Source organism: Athene noctua, chromosome 5 (genome assembly GCF_965140245.1).
Source record: "Athene noctua chromosome 5, bAthNoc1.hap1.1, whole genome shotgun sequence".
Lineage (NCBI taxonomy): Eukaryota > Metazoa > Chordata > Aves > Strigiformes > Strigidae > Athene > Athene noctua.
Window position 1 is genome coordinate 53,561,892 of NC_134041.1, and position 23,371 is coordinate 53,585,262.

Sequence of the window (23,371 nt, forward strand, 5' to 3'; positions counted from 1 at the left end):
TCTGTGCAGTAAGGGTGGACTTGTTTTTCCTCTATTTCAAGTGACTGCTGCTGAAGGAGTTATGCACGCAGTCTCCACTGCATGCAAAGCCCCAAACACTAAACTGAACTGCAGAGGATCCCTAGGCAGCTAGATCTTGTCCCTGAGAGGAAAGGGCCAAGGGAAGGTTCAGGTGTGAAAGGCTGCACTGTGAAAGGCAAATACACATTACTTCGGACACTTCCAGGGATGTTTCTAGGACAGTAATAAACAGCTAAGACATGTGTTTGCTGAGTGTTGGAAGAAGGCCCTGCTTTGTCTCTCTCCCATACCAAAGCTGCTTTATAACTCAGGCTATTAGAGTTCACCATTGACACTACAGCTACAACAGAAGTTTCTCTATTTCTTCCTCCACATAAACAGCAGTCCCTGCTGCAGCCAAAGCCAGTTATTCAGCTCCTCTCGAGGGGCAGAGTGGTCTCACTCTTCAGGGATGCAACCTCCACTCTTCTGCAGAGGACAGGGTAGGAGGCTGAGTGAGGTGCTCACTCCTAGATTTCAACACAGATTTCGAAACTCTTGTTCCAGTAGGACTTCTACAATGTGAGGAACTGTGACAGTGGTCACCCATCAACCCTAACAGCATTTGAGCCTGATGGTTCAAGGGAAATCAAAGCTTGGGGTGAGGGTCCTTTGCAAACTAGGATTCAGTCACCTTCTAAACATTAGATCCCTTCCTGCCCCACACAAATCCATTCTCTCAATTCCAAATATGGGTGAGTCGCTTGCTAGGGAAGAGGAAAACAGATCCACACAAGCTACAATAGCCAGCAACTTCTGCAAACACAACTTCTGGGCCTGCAGCCCAGCTGCAGCATGTGGGCACACACACATCACTGCTCTACCTGTTCATTACCACCTGCCTTCATCACAGCCACTAACCCCTGGACTTCCAGTTAGTTTCAAGGTAAGGCAGAAGAGCAGAGATATCCTCCAGCAACTCTCACTCTGGCTTAAACAGGCCAGGAAGGACTGACCATGCTGTTGAAGTGGCATACTGAAAAAGCTGCTGCCAGCTGTATGGGTAAGCCACATCCGCAGCTGGGAGAGCTACAGCCTCCTTCCTGAGCTTTTCACCATTGCTTAGGTTTACTGAAGAGAGACTCTGCTCTTGAGCAGCACTCTACCCCCAGTAATGAGAGTACTGCTTTGCCTGTTGCTGCTCTCACCTTGTTGCCTTGGACACAGCAGATTTGATATTGCCCACCAGTGGCTCTGAATGACCACAGACACTGGCCCACTCTAGAAACTAGAACATCGAGTTGCTAAGAAGGATGGAGCCCCATCCAAGTACCATGATACTGGGATGCATGGATAAAGTTCTTCTGAACTGCCACTGTCTTACTCTGCCCATGAACACCTCCATTATTTATACCTTCAGTCCTGTGGCTTTCAACTCAAGAGTACTGCTCTTTGAGAGGAAAGCCCTTCAGGTGACACCTCCCTACATGAAGGAAGGGGAAAAAAAAAAAAAAAAAAAAGAGACTGCATGAAAGTAGGAAGGGGAGAGAAAAAATTTTCCCATGAAGCAAGACAATAAAAAGTGTTAACAATCCACTTAGAAAAGAGGGTCCTACACTGTTTTTGTTTAGCAGTTGTAATTTTAAGCCTATAGATCACAAACAGGAAGCCACCATTACAATTTCCCCTTGCAAAGTGCTTTCACAGCAAAAACTATAGCCACGTTTGGTTTCTTTCAGTGGTGCAGGGGCTACCACAAACATACATGAGGTTTGCAACTTAAACAGTATTCTGGAGATATGGGCCCCCTTGCAACCAAAGTGTAATTCCATTTTGTTTCTCAAAGACTCTAACCAATGGATGTTTTGTATGAAGCAAGATTTGCTGAAGGGAGCAGTGGAGCTTTCAGTAGAGGTATCACTTAAGAGGATTGATGTAGCATTCAACATATCAGATTTCTATTCAAAAGTCTTTAGAAGATATTTGCCACTTCATGACTGATACATAAAGTTACTGGAAAGACTTAATACAGAAAAATTAATGAGAGAACCAGCAGAGCATCAACCAGTAGAAAGACACTGCTCCAAATTACTGACAAATCATGCCGGTTTCATTCAGATAATATGATAGGTAATGGCACGAAACACAAGTCAGTGAACCATCCCAGATCTACCATCATAGTTGTATTCCCACATCTATAGAGAATATAAAAGTGTTTCATTTTGATTAAGTTTTGACTTAACAATTACCAGAAAAAAAAAATGCGAACAAAAGTATAATTTGTATTTCCCAGCTGCAGCTTCCATTACATCAGCTACACCACTGAGGTCAAGTGGGCTGAATAAACTTTACTACATGCTGCAAAGCACATATATCAGCTAAAGGCTGCACTTTGGAAATAATGAGATAAGAGTCCTGCTCCCATTCAAGATGAAAATGGCATAAAGGCACCTCTGTTCTTAGCATGTGACACCCAGAGATCTGTTAATAGCTCAATTAGCCAACTTTACTTATATTTCTTTACCACTAACTTGCAAGTCAAAGATACTTTCCCCAGCTGAACTGAGGTATCTCTATTGGAAATTCAGCTGCACTAGTAAATTTGAAGAAGGCACACATAAAGAAGCAATGCCTGTTTGGCAAAGAGCTATGATACAAGTCTGTCGCATCATGCATTACCCAACTGCAACCTACTTAGCTTGGAAGGAAAGGATTAGTATGTGTCACTGCCCCTCCTCCCCAGACACAAACGCTATTTAAAACATGCACAACAAGAATTTCTGCACTGTTTGGACTACCCAACTCATACCACCCACTTGTAGCTGTGCTCTGTCCAGCCCTCCTAGGCATGCTGGCAGCCCAGTGCTCAGTCCACTAGTTATTCCAAACCCTCACTTCCCTGTCAATCTTTCTCCTCTTTCCTCTTCTCCTCCCCAAAGAAAGGCAGGCTTCTCTTTCTCTTTTACTCTGTTTCTACCTAAAGCTTCCTGAAGAAAGACAGTAGAGGCTTGGCTTGGGCCAAAATGTAGAGGCAGATCCTGGTGGATCACTGGAAAGAGTGTAGACAGCAGAAGACAAATCCCTTGTAACAGCCCACAATAATACAGAGAGTGCTTTTTATAGCAAGTGAGATTTCCCCCCAGCAACTGTAGTACAGGTTGCTGCAGTCCAGCTGGGAGGTGTGCATATATACAGAACAAAGCATCTGAGCTGTACAATGCCCTACACTGCAGTTATGTACAGTATGTGGTTTGTATAGATGTACAGAACCGTGTTATTTTCAACAAACAAGGTAGAAGGAAGCCAGTGGTATTTGAGAGTTATGGGTCACTCCTTCACAAGCAACAGGCATCTAATGCCCTGCCATGGCTGTTAAGAGGGGAAAAAAAATAAATCCCAAACTAGCAACGTAACAGTGTTCTGCCAAGCTGAAGCTTTTTCTATACACAAATAGCAATAGTTTTAAAACTAAAAAGCTGCTTTAAAACCAGTTTTTGAATGCATGCCTAGTGCTGCAGTAGCTGAGACCATTCCCTTTTCCTTCCTTCATCCTGCCTCACACTCATCACCTCTCCTTGCACAATTCGTGACTCTTCCATGAGGTGGACCTGAAACAGTTGAGCCAGGGAAAAGTTAGTATGACGCTAAGTCTGGTTTGGTTTACTGCAGATCTGCACAAGCATAAGGGAGACGGGAAGATGGTGGGTAAGGCGAGACTGCTTCTTTTAGTGGTGGCACCACAAACTGTAAAACACTTCCCTGCACTAAGCCAGGCCAGTTTCAATGCAGCTTCACTTAATTTGGAGGAGACAGGCCTATTTCTGAGACTGCTGTAAGCAGAGTCAAGGCAACCCATAGGAAACTTGTTCTAAAACCAGACTAGGGTAGTTTAAGAGTGCCCACACATCTCCCACCCATTTTAAGATAGAGCTTAAAAGCACAACTTTTGCATAAATAGGATTTATAATACAGCTCTTACACCATCATATGATCTATAGCAGAGCAAGATGACCTGTAGCACGTTGGCAATGCTCATCAAGTAGTAAACTGTCACCTTTGCAGTGATAGCGTAGTTGGGACTGAAATACTTCTTCTGTCTCACTCAGCCTGTTCAATGGCTACGGTAGAATATACTGGCTGCTGAAAAACTAGGGACACTACATTTAACTTGTTAAATTTTAGAAGGGCTTAATATCAATGACATTTATTTTTGGATAATGGCAGACCATCACAACATTGCTTTGCATTCTTCCCTTTTGTGTAGGATTGCAGCTTGTAATTAAAGAGACAGCAGACATGTCCTTTTCATCACACCCACTTTAAACAGCATATACCCAAATAGGTTTTCTTCTGTTTCATCTGCTGTATTTCTGTCTATTAGTAAAAGGGGAATCTCAAAGATCTTTTGAGGGCATTGGGCATGGAGTTTTCCGTACCATGTGACCCATTAGAACACCTCTCCCACGGGAAAAAACCTCAGAACAGCTAAATGAAGCTACATCCATTCCTGAAAAAACTGTACCTAATGTCTGACAGAGGAAGACACTGAACTTGACAGCCTGTGAGGCTCCTCCAGTCCCATCTGTCAAACCAGAATTTCAGATTTCACACGTGTGCTTGTGCACACACATACCACACATTAAAATTATGAGGTGTCTTGAGAAGGCAACTTGGTCCCTCCTCTGGCTGTCTGGATTTATACTTACTGTCAGGTCAAGGAAAGCAGACCTACGGTTTTACTGCTAGAGTTGTAACGTAGAGCTTCAGCAGCACTTTCCAAATCTTCCTTATTCAATCTTCCTGATTCCCTTGGCACTGGTTATTTCAGATTCCTCCTAGTCTATCACCAAGGTAACGGTTCCTTTCTCCAACATCTTCAAAATCCCTTATCGCTGCTGCTCCTCACTGGTACAGACCTGATCTGGCCCTTCAGCCTCTTTTGCAGACACTACAGCCACCTCCTGCCTCCTTTGCTCCCTTCCCAGCCCTTCAGCACACTGCTCTTGCCGAAGACTCTTGGCACAGCAGCACTCTGGTACTTCAGCCAGACTTCTACCAAGTGTACAACCAATTCAGTTGTCCAATCTTGAATTTTCAAGCCTGTGTGCTGTGCCTTGCTTTAATATCCTACTATACACTCGCACATGTTCTGCTCCCTTTGGATCTCCTGCTCCTCCAAATCCTTTCATCTTTTCCCACTTAGCCCTATGCCTTTCTAATGATGCCTCATCAACCTGAGCAGGCTCCCTCCTCTGTGGTATCAAATAACCTGAAACTCTCAAAATCCTTCCTAAAATAAGCCTTACCTACCCTGACTTCCTGCCTTGCCAAACAAGCTTAGTTTTAGTCCTTCTCTAAAAGCTTTTAAAAATACCAAATAAATATAACTTTCCACGTGAAAAACCCTTTGGTCAAAATAAGATGTATGCCAAATTGCCACTTGCCCTGGCTCCTTTGAGGCACAGATCTCCTTCTCTTTGTTTAGGCTGTAAACTATTTGGGACAGGAACCTTGTCTTCAAGCAGCTAAAATACCATGCACGTTTCCAGCCCTGCATAATCAGTCTCATCTCTCCCAGGCAAATGGCCAGTGCTCATACATTTCTGCTTCCAAGTTCTGAGCGCCCTGTTTCACATACCTCTCCTTCACCTATATAAGTTTGTTCTTTTCTGCCTCCATAAATAAGTGTGGAAGTTATCTGCAGCACTTCAGGAGCCAACCAAGTAAGGGAGCAATTTCCTTTGCTGAGCTGGTGTTTGTACATGCCCCCAACTTTCTGTGACCCCATCCTTGTTTGATATGCCGGTCGGGCGGAGATAGGGGGGAACTGGGCTAGAAATTAGCCAATTAACGATTTCTCAGCAAAATGCAACAACCCCAACCCTACATCTTCCAAACCACAGAAGAATTTTCTTTCAAAATACTTTCCTCTCAGTCAGCAATCTGCGCTTGCCCTCCCCCACTCCTCCGCTCCACCCCCCCTTTGTCAGACCTGCTTCTGGAAAAACTCTCCCTGTTCCAGAAAGCAATGCATTAATTCAACATTGACTTTGTTTTACTTGTCTAAATATTCAGCAGAGAAAATAACTGTTCACAGTTATCAAATGTGTTCATCTGCAGACAGGAACTCTTTAGCCTTTGTCACCACCCCCCACCCCCCCCCTTTTCTTTAAATAACAGAAAACCTCATACCAACAGATAGAAAAAGAACAATGACATTTCTTCTAAACAGTTCTGTATTGCACATGCTCTTTCTTCAACCAGCAAGGCGCAATAAACATTTACTACTTTCCTTGGAGCATAGAGGAGGGATTAAAGAAAAAAAAAAAGAACAAACTAAGTCTGAAGCTGCTCTGTGCTGGTTTGATTTAGCACAGCAAAGCAACTTTGTGCTCTTGAGTGACAAACATTTCATGAGCATCAAGGACAAGCAGGGGAAAAGAGTGAAAACAAAGGGAGAAGTCCTGTGGGTAATGAAGGGGCTGCCAAAGAGGGCAGAGCAGCTCTGGTGGGTAGCAGGAAAGGATAAGAGTGCATGAGCACACCAGCCAGGCTGGGTTACCACTACTGATCAAGGGCTATTTCCACAGCCAAAAAACTGGCTGCAGAACAACCCACCCAGGCTAAGAGATGGGGTTCATGTATCAAGACCAATATAAGATTGGGTTCAAATATCAAGACCACTGGGTTACACCGCTGCCTTCCCTCTACACCACATCCATCTCTCACCATCAAGCTCCCTCTTTCCCTGTTAGGCAAGCAGTAGGAAAACCTATAGTTTCCAAGTTCTAACTTTAACTCTTTCATTGAATAGCTTATTTCTTGTGTTAAATAATAGGCTAATCTGGCAGAAAACCAGCCCATATGTCACTATATTGTTGATATGAATAATTTTAAAGTACTTTCCTCCATTGTAACAGCTCCAGTTGAAAGTGTTGGGCACAAAACCAAAGCAGCAATAACTCATGTCAGATATCTGGCATCTGAAACAGGCATGTAAACCCCAACTTTTCACAATCAAACTGTAATAGCACAAATGACTTCTCATGAAGTTAGCCTGTAAACAATCCTAAATCCTCTTCCAGGGGGAGTTCCAAATAAATGCATGTGTAGAATTAGCATTTTACCCAGTACAAGAGAACATGGACTCTGCAGCTTGCAGGTCTAACAAGTGTCAGGACTGAGGAAAGCTACAAACATTTAGGCTTCTCCTCACAATCCATATTTGTATTATCAGAGTTTTGTAATGTATATACAAAAGTTTAGAAAATGTTCCACATCTAAAAACATTTAACATTTTAAAAAAACAAGCTCTACAGCTACATAAGAAACATAAACCAATGTAATCTCTTAGATCTGGGCACGCCACAGACCATTTTAAAGAGAAAAGTTCAGCAACAAATGTCATCTGTTTCTCTTTGTAAAAACAGACTACAGCTGCTCTCTCTGCAGATTTTTTTCAGCTTTAAAAAAGAAGTATGATATTCAATAACTTGTCTTTCATGTTTCTGATTCACAGACCCAGTAACATTGCTCCCAAATATCTCAAGTTTAGGGATGCTTAGCTTCTTTCAAATGGCTTTGAAAAGGGTGGAAATAAATAAACCATATGTCACCTCTGATAATTCTCCCCCATTAGGCAGTCTGTAACAGGGAAGCAAACACCCTTCCCTTCCGCATTCAGGCTTTCCCAGTGTTTTTAATATCCAAGTCACTTAGAAAATCCTGGCCTTTGGAAGCAACACTTAATTGCTTCAGTTCTGGCTTTTAAGTGATTCTATCATAGACCTAGTTGGTAAAAATGCTTATTAGTGATACCCAAAAATAAAGGGAAGCATCCTTTCAAGCTTTCTTTTAAACTCCAGTGAACTTTTGGAGCTAACCCTTCCAATAGCAGGGACTATCTCAAGCAGAGTATCTCTGGGTGGAAGAATTTCAGCCAAAATGTTTAATTGAATTTATTTCCAAGAAAGAGGCCAACTGGGGGAGGGGAAGCTGTTTTGCCTGTGTTGAACAATTCTGGCAACCTCCTGTTTGAGCAGTTTTAGTTCTTCTGTGCTTTGGATGGGGACTTGAAGGCTGGCAGGGGCGTGCACGTGTACACTTCATGCATTCTGTCATTTCAGTGCAAACCCACCCAAATTTGGCCTTGTTAGAAGTCTTTTGGGCTGGGATGGGAGGGAAAGAAGGGAGAAAGAATCTCTTCTGACCTCACATAAACTGTGATCTGTTAGAGAACAGCAGGATGAACACCCAGAGAGACTCATACTTTCAACAACTGAAATTTGGAAGGCATAGATGTCTGTACAGGCTACAGCTATGCCAGATGATGAAGCCACTGTCTCCAACCTGTCCCCAAGTGTTCACATCACTCTCTTTACTTCCAATGAGCCTGCTCTTGGAAGAGCTCCCTAAACTGCTATTTCAGATGACATTAAACAGCTTATTTTTAGCCAGCCTGGCTAGCTCTGGCTGAAATGCATTGGAGAGAGCTTATAGAAACAGCTCAGCCATGGAGGGTGCCCCAAACCTTGAGATGCTGCCGTTTGTGCCAAGTTCAAGTGCTGAGATTTAGTTTGAGATAAAGCACATTCTCCAACACACTCAAAAACTCAGCATTGCTTGGGCCTAATAGGGAAGAAACTGTTGTGGAGAAAGAAAAGGGCAGGAATGACTAGGGGAGCCCGTGGTGGGGAAGACTGACAGGGAAGACACTGTGGCACTGGTCAGAGGTCAGGTCTGGAAATGCACACAGATGGTGCGCACAAGAGTGCATGCATCTTAGGTCCCTGAGTCAACTATGCTAAGGGACTGATCATGCAGTCTCAGTATTTTATGGAGCTTTGCTTACAATACTGTATGAATATGAAAGGATATATTTGTTTAAGCTACTAAACAAATTGTTTAGAAAACTGATTCCCAGAAATTATCCTAGTTAAATTGCCAGGAAGTATCTGGCAGAGTTTGACAATGCAAAATAAGTAGGTCCCAAACTCTTGGGTTACAGAAATGAGCACGAAATCATTCTCACAAGCCAGCATGTGTGCTTATGGGGGGTTTTTTGGTGCCTTCAGGCAGCATTTGGTGGCTGAGAAGCAAGACTGTCTTCTGAGAGTAGTTCCAGTTGCTGCAGGGTCAAGCTACAATAGGAAGAACACCCCCTCTTGTTATTTTGGTTTCCTCAATAACAGTTTGAAGCAAAGATAAAAGGTCACTTAAAAGTTGTATGTGCACACAAGAACCACCACCAAATCCAGGAGAAGATAAATTTGCTACTTTAAAAGTACATTCTCTCCTTAGTAGGAAAAGGCATGTTTTTCTCAACTGGGAAGCCTCTCTTGTGCTTACATTTGGTTCCATCCCCTCAGTAAGACTGTCTGAAAGTTACACAGATGTGCAAATGGTGCTTCCCCCCACCTCCTTCCTTTCTGAAGTGCAATGAACACCACATCTGGACAATCTTGTAAGAAGGGGATAGAAAGGGGTACCTTTACTCTGGGAAAGATGATTCACATGCACTGGAGAAATGCTTGGTTTGGAATATTCCTCAGATTTTACACGAACATGGCTTCACAATGCAAGGTGCTCCCCCCCTGCCCCCCTCCCCCAACCTGCCATGCTCCCTGTGAAACCAGTAAAGCAAAAAAAAATTTTTAAATGCTGCTACTGGTGGTATTTTAAACATCCAGGACTGACACCAAAAGTCCCCAAAGTTCTGAAAAAGTCTGTCTTTAGTAGCAAGCACTGCTCATAAGGAAGAGAGGGGACTGAAACTGGAATGATTCTCATCTTTCCACACCAAGCACTTTTCCAGTACGCACATCTCTGATCACGGCTCTTTGGCATTCTTCTCATTTTAATAGCCCTGAAAGTATCACTTGTCCTTACTGAGGTAGGAAAGACTGAGTACAACTATGCCCACAGTTAAAACACAACAGATGTGAACTTCCCCAAGCAGCACGAGGAGTCAGACTGCAGAGCTATGCTTGGTTATTAGCCTCCAGCTCTTGGGCTGCCGAACCCTGGCTCCAAGACACCCTCAAGCTGTCATGTATGAAACCCGCATCTGAACTCTGGAGCTTCGGCTTCTCTCTGCCAGAGTGCCAAAGATGAAGACCCCGATGCACAAGAGCTGAAGCTGCAGCATGGCTTTTGGTGCACCTTTAGAGGCTGGTGCCATAGGAAGCTATTAATTCACCTCGACTCTGCTGCCTGTTGACTATCCCGCCTAGCGTCCATCGCCGGTCCAGGCGTCTCAGGTGAGCCTTGCGTCGCTTAGAAACTAGTTTGGAACATGGATGGAAACAAAAAAACAAAAACAAAAAAAGGGAAAAAAATGATGGGAGTGTGAGGAATACAAACAAAACATGGCATTTACAAGCACTGGTCTTGTTAGCAGGAATGGGTTAGCTGGGATGCAGACATTTTGGTTTAGTTTATATATTACAGTGGAACAAGTTAGTTTCTTGAGCCTGAGCAACATGAACCATCTCAAACTGTCACAAATTGGCACCCTTTCTATTGGCTTTCCTTAAAAAACCAAAAACATACACACACCCCAAAACAAGATGCACAACAGAAGACAACTTGTCCAAGTAGACCGCAGTGGCAGAACACATCCACATCATTCCTGATGCATCTCCTAGTTAGGCTACATGATCTTCGGAGACTTCAGTCCATTGCATACAACATCAAACCCAACAGGGGTCTAACCTTCTCTAAACAAATTACCACACTATAAACAAAATCCAGGAAAAAAAAAAAAGGCAGCTTCTCTTACGTGAGTTTACTTCTAAACAGCAGCACTCAGGAACAGTGAAGAGTGTCTGATGTCTCCTTGTTTGCACCTCTGTGACTCACAATTACTGCCACAGCTAATTCTCATGATCCAAACTTCTAACGTACTTACTACAAAATATGGGGAAAAACCTGACCTTGCAACTACTGAGCAGGCTCAAGAAGCTAACAAGCCAGAACTGAGAATTAGTTACACAATGAACCAATAATTTATGCTAAAACGTAAACAAAGACAAGACACCTACGGAAATGGCATGCATTGTGAGAGCAGCTGTGCACAGAGGACACACTTGTTTTCTGGATTGTGTGAACTGTACTCACTTCTTCCTTCTGCTTGTAAAGGTGTGAAAAACACAGGAACCATTGGACTGTCATAGAAATACAAATACTTCCCTTTTTCCATTCAAGGGCTTCCACACTAGTTTGGCAACTACTGCAAGGGTGCTTGGTGCTGCCACAAAGGAGTGCAAAACATTACACTTCAGCTATTACTAGGGTACAAACACAACCATTTTGCTAGTGGTGCCAGGAAGCTGTTCCTAAACTTTGATATCATATTATTAATAATCACTCAATTCTGCTTATGCACACTCATTTAGGGAATACGCCCTTATACTCACGACAGCAGACACCACTGTCTTCTAGGACTATGTTCTGTAGACCACTAGGCATAGCAAAATTATTTGATTGGGGAATGATTAGCAAAGCAAGTATAAAAAAATAATTAATAAACTTCCCCCAAAAGTGCCTTTTGCCCTTTATATGCTCAGGGGCTTAGACTAGACTTCAGCACCCAGCTCACTCATCTCAATTTCTCCTTTGCTTTAAGGCCTAAACCTTCCTTAGTCACCCTAAGTGGAGGTGTGGTGAGTGGTGTTGAACAGGCACCATATCTAGTTTGTGGTACTCTGTACCTCACCTTTGATCTCATGCAGCCCAGAGAAGAACCAAAAATTTTCAGAGGAGCTGGATTTCAAGTTTATAGATCGCTGCGGTTTTGGCTTATGGAAATCAGTGGTCCTCCTGCAAGCCCATGGTGGCACAGAAGATGAGCTGTTTTCACTCCTTACTGGTAGTGTCTTTATTAACAATAGATTTAACATGGTAGCTTTCTCAAAATCAACAGGATATTAGACTGACAGTTACACACACACACTACAGAAGAGGCAACACAGAACACCTCACTACACATACAGATTGTAACAGAGAAAAGCTAAATTCACAGTAAACCTGCATTAGAAGGTTTCTATAGGAGAAGGGAAGAAATGAAAGATGTTGAACTTATAGGCTTGTAGGAAGGAGAGCTGTGGAGGGATAAAAATTTGCTTCAGGGGTCAATACAGAGAAGTCACCCACAGCTCCCTGCCTGCCCCGGGAGTTTGGAGGACTTAGCCATCCAGGAGCACCCCTTGAACACAGTGGGTGACACAGATCCACCACGCTGCATCCTCCTCACAACATATGACTATGCCCAGTGATAGACCTTCTGTATCACAATGATGCTTTTGTACAAGTCAGATTTTTTTCTCCTCAACAATACTGGATTTTGTCATTTGATCCCAGACTTGGACTTGGTTGGTCATGCCACAGTTATTCACCAGAAAGGTTATTTATCAACAAGTGTCTAAACCTTTCCAGAGACCATTTAAAGATGTTTACTTTAACAGCTCCTGTGGCTGTGAATGTTTCTTTAGATTGCTTTCTGAATGTTTTCCAAGCCTTGTAAGTTGGTGTTGGTCTAAACACAGGCCCAGGTAGCAGTCAACTGTCTACCCTCACCCTGACAAAAGATGTTGTGCAGACTCAGATGCAGGGAGGAAACACTTTTGTCTTTCTCAGGGAACAGACTATTTAAACAGAGACACATGGAAATATTACTGCTATGTAGAGACAGCATTGTTATTATAGTTGCATTCAGCACCTCCTTATCTTTACAAGGGCCTGCCACGGCTGAGCAACCTCTGGGCCTGCCTGGCTTGTGGACTTGTTCCAGGCCTGCTGCAAATGGAGAGGGCCAAGAGGCTGATACAGAAAGCTCCCTCCATTAGTGGTTCTACCTCTTCAAAGTAGGCAGAGCATAGACTGCACAGCTGCAGGAAGTCAGCATCTCCAGGAGTCACTCTGAAACATGTATGAATTCTAAACTGAGGGCCTAGGGCACTTAATCCACTTAAAGTGCCTTCCTCAGTTATTTTGGAGCTCCTTTCTCCTGCCTACTAAGAGAGAGTTGGCAAGTTTTCTGTGTAGGTATATTCACTTTTACACACTTTTCTTTAAGAGAGAGAATCTGAGTTGTTCTTTCCTCTCTTATGGAATAACTATTAGGAAAAGAATAGCCCAAGTAAAGAACTGGAGGGGAGCAAACAAAGAACAAAAGTCTCAGTTTATGGGATTAATAACATAAAACAAAGTTACTGAAAACCAAGCAAAAGCTGGGGCACATCAAAGCAGTTACGGAGGTAATGCAATTAGATTTGTCACTGAGATGGAACTGAACAGAAAGGGAAGAACAGTTTCAGGTTTCAGCGTATCTGGATTTGGAGTAAGTCAGGGAGCACGACTGCTGACCACAGCTGAGGAGAGCAGTGTAATAGATTAAAGGGGACTGAGACAAAAAAGATAAGGAACATTTGATGGATTTTCCATTACTCAGGAAAGACTGCTGTGTGGCAACAGCCCTGTCCAGAGTACACTCCAGAGGGCAACATGAAAGGCAGAGAGAGCTTGAAATGAAAGCAGTTTAAGCAATAAGGCTGTCAAGCATGCACCATATACAAGTCAGGAAAAGGGAGAAAGCTACAGACAAACAGACAAGGCATCTTCTTTCAGAAAAGAGTGGTAAGCTTTTATTCTTTACTAACAGGGAAACTTTACTAAGTGCTTTTGCATCTGCTAAGATGTTGCATCATGACAGACTGGTTCTTGGCCTACCAGCCTACAGCCAGTCTGTCTCTAAACCCTAAGTGACCCAGGATATGGGTAGCTTTGAGCAGGGAAAAACGAGTTACAAAGCCAAAGATTTCAATAAGCCACAGATGTCACCCTTGGAGCCCAGCACAAAGTTATGTTTTGCTTGTGTGCTATCTTAATGGGCAAATGGTCACCTCAACACATCTCTAAGCCTCCTGCCTGTGCTAAGGAAAGGTCAGCTGAGTTTCCATATACGTTTTACATAAGTGTCACATCAAGAGCACCTAGAAATCTAGCAAGAGATTCATTAGAGTCATAATAGTGTCCTTTGTACACAGTTGCTACATGAGAAGTCCATTAAGATGTGGTTAGTCTTTCATAATGGAACAGAGGAACATGTGAGGTTGTACTATTCCATTTCTGGAACCTGAATTAAGCATCTTTAGCCAAAAACCAGAGCAGCTAAATACATATACATGACAAATGGCATCTCAGTTTTAAAAGAATGAGACCACACCAAATAAAAATACCTTTCCACACAATCATAGACCACAGCAAACAGCAGTGAAAACTAGTTTCAAGGATTAATTGAAAAAAAAAAAATTGTAATGAGAAGCAACCATTAAAGTTAAATCTCACTCCTCTTAATGGCCTATGGCTCTAACAAGCATCTTCTTCCAATTAAAAGCTCTCACTTGTATAATTTCTGCAAACAAGCCATGCAAATTCTCTCCTTCCATGAACATGAGAGTCCAGGACCTCTATCAAAACATACTGCTTGGACTTGCGTAAGTTGTTTGTATGCTTTTTAAGGGTATTCAAATTAGTATAATATTAGGGTCAACATAGCGCTTAGGGATATGGTGTGGTTGGGAACTGTCAATGTTCGGTTAATGGCTGAAGTGGATGATCTTCAGGGTCTTTTCCAACCTAGACGATTCTGTGATTCTGTGATCATTTCAGCTTTTGAACCTTTCTTCACACTGATAGCCCAAGATGGTCACAAAGGGATTCCAGGCATAGCCCTTCACTCCAACTTCTTCTGCAACAATTTATTTAATGATACAAGATGGGGGAAAAGTTTGCTGCACTGGATTAACAGCCACAAGTGGCAGCAAGAATTTTCAACGTTTTCCTTGGGGGGGGAAGTGTAAAGCAAGTGATTTTACCAGTTTCCCCTTGATAACAAAAAGCTTTCCATACCTTCCCCAAGTTTGGATGTGTTGATGTCAGAGTCATCTCTGGTTCCATTTTGGGATTCCAGGTATGTAGCAGGGACCCAGCCCTGCTCCTCTGCTGTGCTCACAAACCACCAACCTACAAAAAGAAGCAAAAGAAGTTGCTCAGTCAACATTAAGAGGAACAAGAACAGCAAGATGCTACTGAGAAGGCATCTCAGAGTGAGCAGATTTGGTGCAGGTTTGAGTTATGCTGCAGTCTCCTAGGAGTGGGGGTTTAGTCCTGTTGGACCATTTCTAACAGATACTCTCATAGTGGTAAACAAGTGTGCAGGCCTGATATAAAAAAGTTTGCAATGGAGCAATCATCACTTTATTTTAAGAAACCTGAAGTCTATCCATGACAAGTCTGATTTGAGTTCTCCAAGTCAGTTTCTCAAAGCAAATCTTGCAACATGTACATCTACAGCATCAAAACACTTTGTATGTATATATGTGAAAGTATGGATATGCACAAACGTTGCTCAAATCCTAATATGAGGTATCACAGAAGTCAAAACATGGAAACAGGAAAGACTTTAGTAGAAGGACACAGATTTCAGAACAGGATGCAAAATGCATGCTTCTAGAGCACTTGCCACCTCAGCCAGTGTTTAACAAACATGACCCAAATTCAATGTCCTGGGAAGCTGGAAAGTACTGCACGGAAGAGAAATAAAAAGAAAAGCTAACTGAAATGTGTCTTCAGGGCATAAGTGCCAGTTATTTGCCTTCCCACACGAACATCCAAGTTTCCACCACTATCTCTAAAAATGTTAAGTATTCATCAACTATACGGATATAAGCTTTAAGTCACATCCATGGATAGATGAATAAAATTATAGCTGAGTCATTTTTAGGTTAAATACATCTCAAATATGATTATCTTTGTCTCTTTTCTTGCTTGGCTACACTGATTTACTGAATCCTCTACTGGTTTTGATGTAGACTCACTCACCCAAGAACTTGCTGCTCTCAGATACAAGCACAACTAGATTCTGTTCATTCAGATAAGGTCAGGGTTAAGATACAGGACAACAGACAGCCAAGCAGGTAAACCATTTCTGTTATTTTCTACAATCTCCCCGTCTCCCCAAAGAATGCAAGTTGCTTTGTCAGGACAATGCAAACTATTGTTCAACACCATTTTTTCAGCCTCCCCAAAGGCAGCTGAGAAAATATCTATTTCAGTACAAGCACCTCAAAACGGTTTACAGACTTTAATGGCTATCATAAACCCAGTGAATTTCCCAGAGAATCCCAAGTCTGCCTGTGATAAGCAGAGGCAGGGATAAGCCAGCCTAGTCTGTAAACAGACAGGGCAAAAAAACTAGTTAATTTATGGTGGGCAAAGCCCTGAGTTGTGCGACGGCCATGCGGTCCTCCCACAGCCGAGAGGCTGCAAGTCTGGGGCCGGCAAGGGGAAGGGAGGCTTCGCTGGACTCTGCCGCCATGCAACATGCAACTTTCTTCAAAGAAAACAAAAAAAACCCCAGAAACCAGCTGAAACAATGCTCAAGTGTTCATGCTAAAAGTCACCCAAGTTAGTTCCAAATCCTGTCACAGAAGATTTTACCAGAGGACAGTAGTTACAAACATTCGTTTCTCCTGCATGAGGCTGGGAGACAATGTGCCCCAAGCAACAAACCCCTCACTTGCCACCACACAGCTGCTAGGTAGCTCTATTTATTTACTCTCAAAACTCAGACATGGCTTTCCATTTGCTGGCCCAGCAGAGGTTTGGAAACTTTGCTTCACGAGGCTCATGGTTGGAAAGTTTAAATTTAGTTATTCCCCCTCAGCAGGAGGTGGATTCTCCTGCCATGAAGCCCACAGCACTGAACACGCAGGATCTGCCAGACCGTTTCAAAAACACATCTTCATGGTTGTTCCTTATTTTACTAGTAACGTATCAACATGGGTAGCAAACACAGTTTAACATACACTTATAATGAGGCACAAAATGTCAGAAGCTGGCTTTCAGCTGATACCAATTAGACTGAAATAGTTTATGTAAACTCTTCCTCAGAAAGAAATTAAACACAATTGCACAAAAAGGACTTGCCTACACTTAAAAACGTGTGCTTGGGCCAAATTCAAACCATGGTAAAACTGTCTTTGGAGGGCTGGATTGCACAGCCTTGACGCAGACCCGTGCTAGCCCATTTCACAATACAGCTCTTCTGGTTTGGCTCACTGAGCTGCATCGTGGCCTCGGAGCCGAGTTTAAGGTCTTGTGTTTGGGGCCATAGGGTAGCTGAGCCTCCATCCATCTAAACAAGGCTTCCTCTTACCTCCATGCCTGAGCATGCATAAACATGCCTCCCCCCTATCACTGGGCCTTGCCAAATGGCAATAGGAAACTTCACAACTACGGCCTTGGGACAGAGGGGGAACCTCACAACTCCACTGATCTTACAAACAGGCTCCCACATACCACTTGGAGGTCAAGTCACATTTGAGGCAGGTTAAAGTCAAGTAACTCAACCAAATCCATTGCAACATGGAGACAGAGCATATAACAGCCTAAGTGAGGTTATAAACTGCTTTGATTCTTCAAGCCATTACTAAAATTAAAGCTCCTAACTGCCATAGAGCTCACAAAAGTTAAATTTTCATTCTAAAGACTTTATAAACTGTGTGCGACTGAGAAGTCAGCAGCACCTTTCTAGGTTCAGAGAAAACTAGTCCCTGCTCTGAAATTCTCCCATTTCAAGCTTCCTTCTCAGAAAGACAAAAGAAAGGCTTTAGGTCACTGGAATAGCACATCCACAGAAAAAAGTATGTTTTACTTAAACAGCCTGAACAACTGAGAAGCCTGAGAAAGTTCCAGCAGCACCCCCCAGCAGCAAAGTCAAAAATGGATGCTCACAAACAAGACATGCAAGGTCTTAGAGTGGCTGAGCAGACATTGCAGAGGTAGCTCAGTCCTTATGAGGCAAAAATCTGAATTATGATGGCACATTTAAGCCATAACCTTATGGAAAGGAAATTACAGCATAGTGCAAGAATTGACAACTCATAGCAGAAAATGGCTGAAGCACAGACAAGTTCCACAATGCAGTCCATGCATGACAGCCACAAACTGCAGAACTCTACCCAGCTGATGATAAAGTACTTGCTCTGCACCATTCCCTCATCAGAAGGCAGCTGCCATTTAGTCCCACCACCCCTTCCCCCACAACCCCAGGTTCACGGGGGTTCATGGTTTGCAGAGAAAATTAGCCAGATTTGCCTTTGTTTGCAGAAAGTTGGGGCTATAATGGCGCAAACTATCTCTTGTTCCCTCCCCTACCGTCTTTCCCAACCCAGAGCATCACAGAAACGTTGTTAGAAAACTTACTTTTGAAACACAGAAAAAACCCATTGCATTTATTTTGAGTTCCCCCTCTATGCTGGAGTTGAGCTTGACTTCACAATTCATTATTAAAACCATTCTGCAGCAACATCTGCAGGGAATTATATAAAGTTATCTCTGTGCACTGCCAAGCCAGTCTGAGGTTAGCTCTTGCACTCACACCATCTGTAGAAATTAGGCAGTTCTTTACAGCCTGAGTTAACCCTTACAGATGCCCCTATCTCTCAGTCATCAAAACACAGCTCTAAAACTGATGTGGCATGGATGTCTACACTTCAACTCATCAGCTCTCATTCCTGATGAGGATTCAAAGGGAATTTGAGCCCCAGAGAAGGCACACAGGGACTTGTAGCCACTGAGCTCAGACCAAACTCAGCTCAAGCTTTGCTGCATTACTCCAAATCCTGCCTTAATACTAATCCAAGAATATGAATTTTTAGGGTAGGAGTGCAATTTTCTCCCCACTTATGTTGACCCTTTGGTTGGCATCTGTCAGCATCCCTAGCTGTAACAGCCAAGATGTCTCCGCAATCAGAGTCCATCTAGGCTCTGATAACTCTCAGGCATTTTCAGCCTGAGAGATTAAAGGTTCTACTTGCCACATGTACATACACATGGCAAGATGACTGCCAAATAGATTGGTCACACTGAAGAGTGAATAAGTGACAAATACTCTGATTCTAAAAATCATGTTCTTGCTTTTACAGTTCTCTCCCCAAAAGGCTTTAAAAAAAATATAATAAAAATAATTAAGTGTTATTCACAACCCACACCATAGGAAACTACTAGAACATAGTTAAAGGACTATCTTTTATGCAAGCTTTGCTTATATTTACATGCATCCTCACTCATCCATGCTTCAATATTGTTTCTTTCTCCACACCAACAGGAAAATTAGCTATTCCTGTTGAAGTCTGCCAAACTGTAAGATGCTATGAAACACTTTAAAAAAAAAAGTTGCAGGACCTTGCTGAACTTTAGTTTCAAATTCTCCCCTCAGCCATTAATTTCTCTATAGACTTTGACTGTCAATTTATGAGCTTAACTAAAGTAAACAAGAAGAATAGCAACACTGTAAAAGGGAATGGGAATCTCTCCTGCATGAGTGGATTACACATTCTTCTAAACAAATACTTAAATAACACTCCACCTCTCAAGAGTCTTGGAAAAATCTCACTCAAGCAGCAGTTCGGTACATCTGACAAGCTCTTTGGGCTTCAGGTTTTTAAATCCTTCTGCCTTGTAACTATCTCTTGAAGGTTTTTTTTTTGATCCAAGAACTTATTGTCCTACAAAGCAGTACTAGGTGCAATCAGGTCACTTCCAGACCTGGCACACAGACCTTTTCATGCCAACAGCTGGTTACTTTCCTTCAGAGATGCTATCTGCTTCATTAAAAACCAGCTAAGGTAAGAGTATTAGCTGTGCAGGTGAAGCTCTTCCCACACAGTACATGTATATTTGATACACATAGGGAAGTCAGTCATAATTGCCTTGGACAGACCTCCAAAAAATATGCAGAAGCAGAAATATAAAGGCACCAGAAGTAGCATTTTGCAAGAAGGATTTATTTTCTGCAGTAAGCGTGTTCTCACACTCACTTCCTAAAAATTCACTACAGTGTCCATACACTATCACTGCACATGCTGGCTCTGCTTTCTGTGAAAGGTTCCTTCAGTTTCACACACTTGGCAAAGGCACTGGGTTGAAAGCACTGAATCCACATAAAGTCCAGTGTTTGATTTCTGAGCATTTTGTCCTTGCAATTCACAGAAGAGGCACCTTTTTAAATACAGAGATAAATGCAAGAGGTCTTCCTAGTATAGAGGTGATGATAGTTAGGGGTACAGAAGTCTGCGTGTGAGTCACTGCACAGCAGACTAAGGCTGTCATCTCAGGATGAATTATTAAAGTTGGTGAAATATTAAAGGCAGCTTTCATCTTTAAACACATAATGTTTCCCAGCTTGTGTGCACTGCAGACTTCACTGCAGCCACTCAACCACGAAACAATGTTTGTCTCGTTTTAAAGATGGAAGTGGAACTCAAACAAAGACACACTCAAGGAAGAAAGATGTGCCTGTGACAGACATCCTACTTGAACACAATTAAGATCCACAAGCACAGGTTCACAGCCCTTTATGTGCCATACCCAAAGCAGACTGGACCACACATTAGGATTCCAGCGCAACCGCATGTCGTGATCCTTCCAGCCAGTTCATGTCCTAGAGCTGCATGCTAGGAGCGTGGTTCACACGAGCAACCTCACTTCCCATGGGAACCTCATTTTGCAAGGTGTTGCAACCCAAAATGTCTGTTCCTGACTGCTCTCATAGTCAAGAATGAAGGTTGTTATCTTGCTTGCAACTACCGTGGTTGCACTCTAGGCACCGAGTATTACTTCAGGAATTCGGGAATAAAGCTCACCACCCCAAGTTACTGCTTAACTCCAAGAGGTTTTAAAATTTGCTGGTGAAATACCCTAAGAGCCCATGGCACTGTGATGGGGCAGAGCTGTTGCCTTTCTCACGTGAGAGAAAAGAGGAAAAAGGATCACACCTTTGCTTCTTTCCTGGTTGCACAGTATGGGAAACTGGAGTTTCTATATGGGTTATCAAACGGATTTTCTACCATAGCATTAAAGCTGAATGAACAACCACAAACACAGATATATATATATGTTTTTTTTAAAATTAACATGAGCTTCTCTTCTTGAAGAAAATAATTTGAAGTGTAACAAGCAAACATTTTGCTCCTGGTACTAGATATGCCACAACATCCGACAGGACATACGTTAGCAACCACACACCTAACTGCTGTTCAACAGCAGTCACACAGCCACAAGCTACATTCTGCCCAGCAAGCTACCCTCAATATTTAAACTGGAGTAATAGTTTTATTATTTAGTGAAGAGAGAACACATGGAACAAGGAAGGAAGAGAGGCTGCACACTCCTGTGCCTTGCTCCAGCATTCAACTAAAATTCACAGGAGCCCCTACGCAAACATAATAGTAACCTGACTTAAGAGCACCACTTAGGAATCCTGACAACCCAAAGCACACACAGAGCAACCCCAGAAACAATCTGCTTTCCCTCCTTAGGGACAGTCTGAAAGCTGAGTTGTGTTCTCATCAGAGTACAGGCTGCAGCAGTTTTTGCTTAATTTGGTGATGGAAACAGCACTGAGAGGAGGGCTTCCTAAAGTGAGGGAGAAGATTGGGAGCAGAAGGTGGGGCCTTCTAGAAGACTGGACTCTGATATAATTTTCTGGCTATTAACAGAACAGCACTTTACCTTATGGAGCTAAAAGTTGGAACAAAAGGCCAAGAGCTGAGACCACGGTTTGCTGTTCTTCACCAATATTTGATAGTAACTGCAAATGCTTAGGCCTCAGCAGCAGCACAGGGAATTGCATTCCTTGCACTGCTTTAGGAGTTACTGAATTCAAGGAAAATAGAATTGAATCCCGGAGGTTGGGTGCTGTTAGATATGAGGGAGAAAATAGAGTTCTTTCCTGGAATGACTGGCTATTAAAGGTAACTAGTTGTTTCAAGTCTACATTATTATGGATTTGCTATCCTAAGTCTGTCTTCTCCCTCCACCTCTACTACTAATCTTGTGGTGTTGGTAGATGGAGACTACTCAGCTATGCTCTTAGCATACCCCTTTGCTGCTGCATTCCAGTTCCTATGGTTGCAGAGCTGGCTGGCACAGAGGGCCCACTACATATGAATAAATATCCTAGTTATTGCTGCCACACAGGTTTTTACTGGACCAAAAGCAGCTGACTAGGTGTGTACATAAGTGCTCGATACAGAGTCCCAAAGTGCGTCTCAGATTCTGGCTTAAACATCTAGCTTGCTTGGACTGGTTTCACATCACATTATATGCATAAACACACACGTATATATGTGGAAATTCACACCCTGACCTCTGCATTCAAATACATATTACCCTAGCCTTCTACTGGGATTGAAACCATGTTTCCTCATACTTCTGGAAAAAAGTAGAAGTGTTCCGAACATGGGAAAAGTTCATGGGAAAAGAGAAAACTGGATAATATACAACTCAGCTCTAATACTTTATGGGTTACATCACTACTAGAGAAGATGGATATTCAGAGTATTAAGACAACTAAGAAATACCACACTAATGTATTTGTTCAAATCTTATAAGCTAGTAGGTAACAAGCCTTCCAGAGGTGCACATTTTGCAAAATACTTATGTATTTATCCCTTATTACAGTTGTGACTTCTTGTGTATATATGTATGTGTATGGGGTAGGTGGAGGGGGGGAGAATTGTTTAAGTAAAGAACACAGTTTATCTTTGTGTTCTGATAATACAAACTTGGTGGTTACAAACTCCAAAGTGCTCTATCTGCAGCTATTTGCTATGGCCCAATTGTTACCCAGGAGCTTCCCCTCCCTGTTTCAAAAAAGGACCTCAGATTTGTGTATTGACACAGCTGGAATGAAGGAATCTGCCAGACACGTTTTCAAGAACTGGCATGTACATCCACAAAGCCATCATATAATCCAGTACAAATGACACAAGTTGTGTCCTTAAAGCAAGGGAGTAAATGCACTACCTATTACATTAACAGCTATGGAGAAGTCTTAGACATTGCCTGTAAACTCCAGATCAAGTCCCATCACCCTCCAGGTCACTAGCTTCCCCTAAACTGTCAAGTACCCTGGGCTCCCTAAGACAGAAGCAGAGGCAAGCAACACTTGCTAAATCTGCCCATGGCCAACTCCATAACACACACAGCCAACATACCCAAGGTGTTGGCCAGCGTCCCCAGACCACTGAAATTAGGAGATCCACAAAGCAATGAAGTTAGCCAGTACTACAGGCCAGTCATCGCTCATGAAGTTGGGGGGGGGGGGGGGGGGAAGTTTGCCAGGGTTCAAACGTCCTAATGCCTTCTAAAAAGTAGCTTAAAATAATCTTTCCCTTCCTTCTTTACATGATTTCAAGAACACCTAACAATGAAAATGTCTGTGCAATGTGAGCTGCATTCCACATAGCCCAACATGTTTGCAGCTCACAGTCTTTGTTCAGTGTAGGAACAAAAGAAACCAAGA

The 23,371-nt window shown here is 42.7% G+C and overlaps 1 protein-coding gene across 6 annotated transcripts in view; it reads right to left on the reverse strand.

Annotated features, from left to right (window-relative positions):
* Positions 1–23,371, reverse strand: part of SH3PXD2A (SH3 and PX domains 2A) — a 267,794-nt gene that overhangs the window by 24,744 nt on the left and 219,679 nt on the right. For 4 of the 6 annotated variants that reach the window (XM_074907667.1, XM_074907666.1, XM_074907669.1 and 1 more), the window contains 2 exons: positions 14,911–15,024; positions 10,199–10,282 (listed from right to left, as the gene is read on the reverse strand). In XM_074907667.1, coding sequence (XP_074763768.1) covers positions 10,199–10,282; positions 14,911–15,024 — 198 coding nt within the window. The remainder of the gene's footprint in view (positions 1–10,198; positions 10,283–14,910; positions 15,025–23,371) is intronic. The other 2 variants (XM_074907668.1, XM_074907670.1) reach the window with 1 other exon arrangement.